At 38.5% G+C, this 9,241-nt stretch overlaps 1 protein-coding gene across 1 annotated transcript; it reads right to left on the bottom strand.

Moving 5' to 3' along the window:
- Positions 1-1,154: 1,154 nt before the first annotated feature.
- On the bottom strand, positions 1,155-7,797 carry LOC107297047 (uncharacterized protein C1orf87-like; the record flags this gene model as incomplete). The annotated part of the gene is made up of 5 exons (XM_015826405.1): positions 7,592-7,797; positions 4,402-4,621; positions 3,108-3,230; positions 2,373-2,621; positions 1,155-1,252 (listed from the first exon to the last, which is right to left on the bottom strand). Coding segments are annotated over exons 1-5 (797 nt in total), but the record flags the coding sequence as incomplete, so codon positions are not given.
- Positions 7,798-9,241: the final 1,444 nt, after the last annotated feature.

Here is a 9,241-nt window from a genome sequence, read left to right as displayed (position 1 = left end):
CAAAGGAAATTGCTGGGGAATATTAATAAACTCACTAAACCACAATTACTTGTGTGTGAGAGTGAGTGGGATAGCACACGTACAACAGTTCATTTAGTGACTGTTCTAAGTTACAATGGCACTGAAAAAAGTGACTTATGACTGTTTTTCACGCTTGTGACATTTGTAGCATCCCCATGATCATGTGATCAAAATTCAGAGGCTTGGCAACTGGTTCATATTTATGACCATTGCTGTGTCCCAAGGTCATGCATTCACCTTTTGCAACCTTCTGACAAGCAAAGTCAATGCGGAAGCCAAATTCACTTAACAACTGGGTTATTAACTTATCAACTGTAGTGATTCACTTAACAACCGAGGCAAGAAAGGTCGTAAAATGGGGCAAAACTCACTTAAATGTCTCACTTAACAACAGAAATTTTGGGCTCAGTGGTGGTTGTAAGTCAAGCACTATCTATACTTGAGGGGCTGTCACAGAGAAGAAAGGGTCAACTTATTTTCCAAAGCACCTGAGGGCAGAACAAGAAGCAATGGATGGAATCTCATTAAAGTGAGATGCAATCTGGTACTAAGGAGAAATTTCCTGACATTAAGAACAATTAGTCAATGGAACGAGTTGCCTACCAGAGGTGTGGTTTCTTCATCACTGGAGGTCTTCAAGAAAAGATTGGACAACCGTTTGTCCGGGATGATATGAGGTGCCCTGCCTTGGAAATGGGGGTGGACTAAAACAGGGGTCCCCAACCCCCAGTCCGTGGACCAGTACCGGTCCAGGGCATGCCAGCAACCGGTCTGCACAAACAAGCAAAGCCCCATCCGTGGGATGCAGGCAGCACACGAAACCATGCACTCTCTGGTCCATGGAAAAACCTTTCTCTACAGAACTGGTCCCTGGTGCCCAAAAGGATATTGTGGCTGCATCTCTTTTATATCTCTTGCCAAACAGGTCTTTGTCCTATTGCAAAGTTGAGATAAAAATCACTGCTAAAATTTTATAGCCACAGGCTACATATTAAAAAATTAACATTTACATATTAAAACTGTTGTCTTAGCCTTAGGCTATAGCTAATCAAATGGAAGCTGAAAGCAGAAAATTCCTCTCTCATACTTTTTTATTGATATTTGTAATATAATATGCAAAATTAAAATGAAACCTTGGATTCTTTTTATTTTGATTCTTCTCAGGAAGGATATGTTGCATTTTGCCCGATGCCTGTAGTGTTAATAACTGGATCAATTTTTCATAATCTATCTAAAAGAAACATAAAGAAACATAATTTCAAAGGCTACTTTTAAAACAGGGATTCAAAATTCCAGAAGACAAAAAATATATGGTGTAGAAAATATTACTACTGTTGGTTGACCTAACTATGTATAGTAGGTGTTAATAAACTAACTTTAACTTTAGTATAGCTAGAGAGGCTGGATCTGCTGAAATCCATGAGATTAGAACAGGTCAGACCAATGGCCCACACTGTAAGCAGTCTATTATCATTGGACTTTCCATAATTATCAGCCAGATCACTATGGTTAAGCCAAAAGCCAAAAGTGGAACAGCTCTTTTCTCTTTGCAACTGGTACTTGATGACACATGCTGCCTCTAGTTGTGAATATCTATCTATTCATCTATCTACCCATCTATCCATCCATCCACATGCGTCCAATCATGACCATCCATCCATCCATCCATCCATCCATCCATCCATCCATCCTCTATTTATCCATTCTCTCTCTCTCTCTCTCTCTCTCTCTCTCTCTCTCTCTCTCTGAGAGAGAGAGAGAGAGAGAGAGAGAGAGAGAGAGAGAGAGAGAGAGAGAGAGAGAGAGAGAGAGAGAGCATCTACCCATCTACCCATCTATCCATCCATGCTGCTTTTAATCCTGAATATCTATCCATCCATCATCCTGCCTACCTACCTACCTACCTACCTACCTACCCATCCATCCATCCATCCATTATCTATCATCTATCTCTAACATCTATTTATCTATCCATCAATCAACTATCTACAGGGTAGTCCTTGATAGCCTTATTCACACAACATTCATTGAATCCTCCTTCAGAGCTATCGAAATCAACAAGCAACCCCCCCAATCCTATGAGAGGTAAATTCCACCGGTTAATGAAGTTTTGGTTGCCTCCCAATCATTTAAAAGAACATAATCATTTACACTAGTATGCTATTATCACTTACAGGAGTAGGGAACATGATGTTTTTTTCCCCAACACCCATTTGTGGTCATAAATTAAGATTCCTCCCGACCTATGCCATCAATATATCAAAAGAATAAGGTAGTCTTTATAAAGCTCCTTTCCACTGAGCTCAAAATTATAAATTTGATCCACAGTTCAAAATCTTATACTAGCATACCAGTTTTTGGTCATTAGCTTGTGAACACCTCTTGAAAAGCAGTTTCACAGTTGGTAATTGTAGCGGGACATCATGTTTGAGAAGCAGGGTGCTCAGCTGGGCCTGGGACAGAAATCCTGATTTCTTGAGATCCGTCTCCTTGAGCTCTTCATTCAGGCTGGCCAAAGCATTGAGACTTATAGGATGCAACTCAAACTCCTTTCTGAGCAGAACTAGAAGAGAATCATCCTCATCCTCTGGTAGAACGTCCTGATGAAAGAAATACTATTATTTTACTTATAGGACTGTCTCTTCCCAATTGTTTCTATTTGTCCCACCCAATCTAGCAGGATGGTCATGCTGTGGTCACCATCAGATAAGGACTGTCAGCTGATGGGGCTCAGGAGGAGGGGCTTTTCTGCCATGATGCCCACTCTGTGGAACATAATTCCACTTGAGATTAGGTTAATCCTTACCCTGATTGGCCTTTTGCAAGGACCTAAAACTTGGTTTTGTACCCAGGACTGTATCTAGAAGTGAAATCTTTGAAATCAGAAAGGACCTAGGATCCTATGCATAGGTCAAGCCATGGGCATACTACAATAAAACTATTTGGCCTCAGTAAACAAGCTTGGTATAAGAGTTTGGTAAGAAAGTTTTACCACTGTGATAAAATATATTGGGCTATTTCTGCCTTTCTAAAAGATGCTTATGAAACCCATTGTAACTACTGAAAGTTTAATCGTGTTTACTTACCTGTTTTTGAAATGCTTTTGATTTCTGAGCTTCAAAAGATGTTTTTTTGATAGAGTGAATATAAGATAAAGACTTATCTCCACAGGGTGCAGTAACACAGTATAAATTCGGTGGTTTTAATTCCTTAAATAATGAACAGGAAGTAAAAAGAGAAATAAAGAGAAACAAAATTTCATGCTGTAAAATCAGTACAAATACTAACATCCTTTTAACAGAAAAAAGAATGAAAGATCATGACCATGGCAAGGATATAGGCCAGTGGTTCTCAACCTTTTTAATGCTGCGACCCCAACTGGTCGTAAGTCGAGGACTAAACCGGTCGTAAGTCGAGGACTAAACCGGTCATAAGTCGAGGACTAAACCAGTCGTAAGTCGAGGACTACCCAACTGGTCGTAAGTCGAGGACTTTCCCTGCCCGGGAGCACCGCACATGCGTGGTTCCGCCCCCTGCGCCGGCCGAGGCGTAGCTGGCAAGCGGCAGAGATGGAGCAGGCCGACCACCAGCTGGCCCAGCCCAAGGGAGGTAAGGCACCCGCCGGAAAAGGGGAAAAATGGCGGACAAAAAAAATGGACAAAAAAATGGCAGACAGCCTTGCTTGGCGACCCCCATGAAATGGTCGATCGACCCCAAATGGGGTCCCGACCCACAGGTTGAGAACCACTGACATAGGCTGAGGAAGTTCCAGCTCTTTTTTCCACAAATTGGCACATTCTACTGCATTATACCAAAACTATTAATATCTCACTTGGAAGAGAAAAACTGAAAAAATTGGTGGCCTGAGTCCTCATGAGGTACATGTAAGAATGAGGGAAGAATGTTTTTTAACAAAAGACTTATCAGTCTTTTGTCATATCCGACATGCATCTCTGTCCATCTATTGTCCATAGCACAGTAGCAACCACTTAATTGATACCTTGCCCATAATCTACCACTAAAACAGTTGCCTTATTCCTGTTCATGCAATCTTTCCCAGTCTAGTCTGCTCAGGGTTTGCTCTTGGAATTTTGGCAATTACTATCCAAGTAGGGGCAGACAGCATTCATAATAAGGCATGGTGACTTGAAAGTGATGACATGTACATCATGACATCATTGTGCCCATGAAACAAGATCTTATGGAAGACCCATAAGTTGCTTCATTCCACATCCTCATTTGCTCCCATTCTATCTCTGTGGTCACTCATTGAAGGCCACCTATGAAAAGTTGGTCTATTAATAGGCCTGATCCCCAGACTGTTTCCCATCTGTAACTGAATGAGAAAATGAAGGGACTATAAGACTTATAACAACTTACTTTGTTGTCCACAGATTTGACAACATTTATTTCTGTTTGTTTGGATGTATATTTTTCCACTCCATTTTTGTTCAGAGATTCAATATTCACACCATTATTGATTTGCTGACCAGATGGCTTATTGTGGTCTGGAAATTTTCCATTTCTCTGTCTTATATTATGCAGAGATAAAGTTTGGAGCATGGACTGTGCCTCAGGTTTCACAATCTCCTTTGCTTTCCTGTGAGTGGGAAGTATTCAATATATATTTTGGCACCAAGATGTAACTACTTTATCTTTTCTCCATTTACATACAAAATATTTTTTAATGGAACATTTGTTCATTAGGCAGAAACAAAGTAGTGTAATCAATTAATATAGTCCCAAAGGGAAACTAATTACATCTATATCTGTTGCTGCACCACCATAAGATCTGTGGTGGTGCAGTGGTTAGAATGCAGTACTGCAGGCTACTTCTGCTGACTGCCGGCTGCCAGCAGCTTGGTAGTTCGATTCTCACCTGACTCAGGTTTCCATCCTTCCAAGGTCAGTAAAATGAGGACCCTGATTGTTGGGGGAAACATGCTGACTCTGTAAACTGCTTAGAGAGGGCTGCAAAGCTCTGTGAAGTGGTATATAAGTCTAAGTGCTATTGCTATTGCTGAACCACCAAAAGCATGTGGTGTCGTCAAGAGAGAGCATGAGACTAGATTTTGAGCTCGTGGTGGTAACAGCAGTCTTGGTTTATGCCATCAAATAAACAAAGGAAATATATGCTTGATAAATGAACGAATGCTTGAATGAATATTTGAAATAGAGTTATCTACTTATCAATGAGTTGATAAGGAATAATAACCAATCGTATTTAACAATTGTAGTTGTAACCATTTAGTCATGTCCAATTCTTGGTGATTTTATAGGCAAGTGCTCTCCATGCTACTCTGACAATTTTACAATAGGATATAATTAAGAGTAGGTGGTGGAGAAAAACCTTGTCCATCAATGTTCTATTTCTATTTCTTCCTTTTGTGAGATTTCAGCTCTTGCATTTTTAAATCTAGACCTCTGTACCATTATCTTACAGTGATTCTATTGTATTTTGTTGAAAGACAAATGTTAAGGAAATGTTATTTCTTAGAATGTCTCCCTTTTCTGTGAGATGTATGCAAAATACAAGGAAAATACTGTTGTTTAGAAGGAATGGGGAAGTGGTTGTCCATCACATTTTCTCATTGTGACATCTATAAGAAGGATTTGCTCTGTAATAGAAAACTTCAGTTGAAGTTAAGCCATCTAACAAGATACAAAAGAAATGAAGCTTTGGCTCATTCAATCAGTTTGAACAGAAGCAAAATGGCATGGTGAAAAAGGAGAATAAACCTCTCCTTTACACCACAAAGCCTTTGATGAAAATTACAAAGAAGTTATTCTATATAATTTATAGAATTGTGTATACAAGTGGCTTCAAGGCTGAAAGAGTGGAAGGCAAGATGAAATAATTTGAACAAAAAGTATTCAGAGATTGTCCTGTTTAACAATCCCTGGTTAATAGAAGCCAGGTTTGTATGCATACAACAGAATTTTAGTTCTTACAAGTGTGTCTGAACACCCAGAAAATATTTATCTTGGATCTGCAACATTGTGTTAAAAGCATCTAGGACAGTGGTCCCCAACCCTTCTGGCTTGGTGGACTGCTGGAGACTGCGGTGGCAGTGGGGGAAGAAGGGATGGTTTCTAGCACTTTTCTCGCATAATTCCATGGCCCAGTTCTGAACGGGTTGTGGCCTGGCACTGGGCCATAGACCAGAGACTGGGGACCTCTGATCTAGGAGAAAGAAATTTGGGGTAAAAGGATCAGACATGTTCTTCCTTTCCCTCTTTTCTTTGGCAGATAATCAATAAAACAATAATTGTATAATGTATTTTGTCCCCAAATTCTCAAGAGGCCATCACTGGACTCTCCATGTTGGATGATTATCATCCAGTTTCCAATATATATATTTTTTGAGGAAGGTTATGAATAAGATGGTTAAATGCCAGCTACATAGGGCTTTGCAGGATATGGATTATCTGAGCACAGTTTAGTCAGGGTTCAGACTGGGATATCATACAGGGACAGCACTGGTTTCACTTGTCAATGACATTTGACAGTGCTGAGATAACAGTGGTGAATCTATCCAAGAATGCTTTGATTGCTTAACATCTTTTAGTACTATCAATTGTGGTATCCTTCTGGACTCCCTGGTGTGGTTGCGAGAGAGGGTACTGTGTAATGCTTTTCCTCCCTCCTCAAAGATTGTTTCCAGTTGGTATTGACAGGAGGGGAGACACCATACCCTCCTGATTCAGGGTCTGATACTTACTCTCTTGTTTTTAAATATCTACCTGAAACTGTTGGATGGGTCATCTGTCAGTTTTGCGTATGGTGTCATCACTACAAGGATGATATCCAATTGTACCCCTGTGTGTTTATGTGTACACACAGTAAAAATTAGTGAGAGAAAACAAGACCATATAATACTCATGATGCTGGTCAATGATGCCCTTCATTTATTTATTTTTATCTCACCTTTATTTTTTTTTTATAAATAACTCAAGGCGGCGAACAGACCTACGTAATACTCCATCCTTGTCCTATTTTAATTTTATGTATGTGTGTATATTTAATAGTCTAAGAGATGAAATTTTTACTTGATTGGGCTCTGCTGTCTTGTGGACTCTTGTGCTATTTTTCATTGATTTATATAAACCAATATTCCTGTTTCAGATGTTTAGAATAGCAAATAACGTTTAATCTACAGCACTTAAATATTCAAATCTCAACTCTTATCTATAGACAGAGGTAGTAAAATAAGGAAATAATTTTAATGTGTGACTTCTTATAAATATAGAGTACCTCTGGATTTGTAAATGCCACAACAATAAAAGAATAATTTATCCTCCTTCCTGACCACTTAAAAATAACTCAAAACCAAACTGTTTAAGTCCTTTGATTTTTATAATATTATGTGCTCTTCCTAAAATGGATTAAAAAATGAAACGTTTCCCTATTCTCTTAAATGTCCTGATGCTGATAATAATTTAATGCTAGGTATCAGCATTTACTGCATTTTAATTGCAACATATATTTTGTGGCATCTTTGATACTTTAATTAAAGACATAATGCTATGAATTCTAATTAAAATTATATTTCCCTGAGATTATACTTACCCATCACTTTTCTCTACAAGGCATCGGACATATTTGCTTCCAATTATCTTTATTACAGTCTCGTAATTTGCACCAAACCCATAAGGTAGATTTCTTACTGAAGCCATTACCAGTTCTGTCTTGCTGTCCCCAAATTACACTTTCCTGTAATTTCCCTGGAGAAATTTATTTCTTTAAAAATGGAAATTGAAAGTGGGTAGATAGTTGGTCCTGCAAATATTTTAGGAATATTAAGTCAGTAACGAAATAACAAAAACTTGGCCTAACAGCTTATAAGTGAAATGCCTTGTTTAAAAGGAGCTCAGGAAAGTAAATTGAGTGTGAACAAATGTAAAAGGCTGTATCTTTAATATTCATACATTTATCCTGAAAGAATTTCCCACACAACTGGCCCAATTCCAGCACAATAGCAAGATTAGTTAATAATTTGAGATGTATATTCGGCCCATATTGGGAATCAGCTATATCATGGTATTAGATTTTCATAATAGCTGTTGGTTCTGTGTCTAAAGAAATGGCTGCTTTAGTGCAGTTCTATGATACTCTAAGAAGTTGCAAGCACTCTTAAAGTCAGTAGAATTTTCTCTTACTGAAACCTCTACATCAGGGGTAGTCAACCTTGGCTCTTTTATGACTCGTGGACTTCAACTCCTGGCTGGCTCAGGAATTCTGGGAGTTGAAGTCCACGAGTCATAAAAGAGCCAAGGTTGACTACCCCTGCTCTACATTATTGTAATTTTAGAGGATTCCTCAGTCTTAATATTGAAATATTATAACTGCAAATGTGACATGGGAAAATCATTTCCTTCTAAATACCTTTTGTTATTAATACTAGTCTGAAAAAAACCACTCCCATTTTACTTTTCAAATTAGTAGAGTTTGCAACAGTTAATAACGTAACAAACAATGGAGCAAGTTATCACCCCCAAATTCTTCAGATCATTGACTCCTTCATAAAGTTTCAGATTGTTCATTGAATCCCAATAATTTATTATATGAAAATAATTTAACTTTAACTAATAGTACTATGAACAATAGCTATAACAATAATATTCCAGACTGCTTTCACTGATGGCTGATCATCTACCCTGTCTTGCCATTAGCTCTGCAGAGACACCAAAAATATTGATCCCAATTGTCCTTCCATCATTTATTGACCACCTATGACATTTACTGATCCTTTTTTGACCTCCAGACATCTATTGCCCTTGGGTAATCCCATCATGTGGGTCAATACTGACCACTTTGGGGAACCAGCTCTAGAGATTTTATGATAGAAAAATCCTACAAACCAAGGCTGTCCCAGTAAAAATAACTCGGTTGTATTTCTTGGCAGGTTTTCTAGAAAACTCTTGAAAAGTCCAGGAAACACCTCCAGAACTCCTAACTTCTTCCTGTATGGCTGGAGGAAACCTGAAATACTTTTTTTTTGTTTCTTCCTCATAATGGCATTGCTTTATTATAGTTAGATTTCTCTCCCTTCCCCCAATATCCCAGCTAGATTAGTACACTGTTTTCATGCTGGGAAGTCAACTAGAATTTACTACAATACCTAAAATCTTTGAGATCAACTCAGTTCCTGTTGACTCCATGTAGCTTTCTTGACAACAGTATGTAATTGGTTTGCCGTTGCCTTCTGTTAACATCTCA

This window comes from Protobothrops mucrosquamatus, unplaced genomic scaffold (assembly GCF_001527695.2).
Source record: "Protobothrops mucrosquamatus isolate PMUCROS unplaced genomic scaffold, P.Mucros_1.0 scaffold3108, whole genome shotgun sequence".
Taxonomy (NCBI): Eukaryota; Metazoa; Chordata; class Lepidosauria; order Squamata; family Viperidae; genus Protobothrops; species Protobothrops mucrosquamatus.
This window is presented reverse-complemented; position numbering and strand designations above follow the sequence as displayed.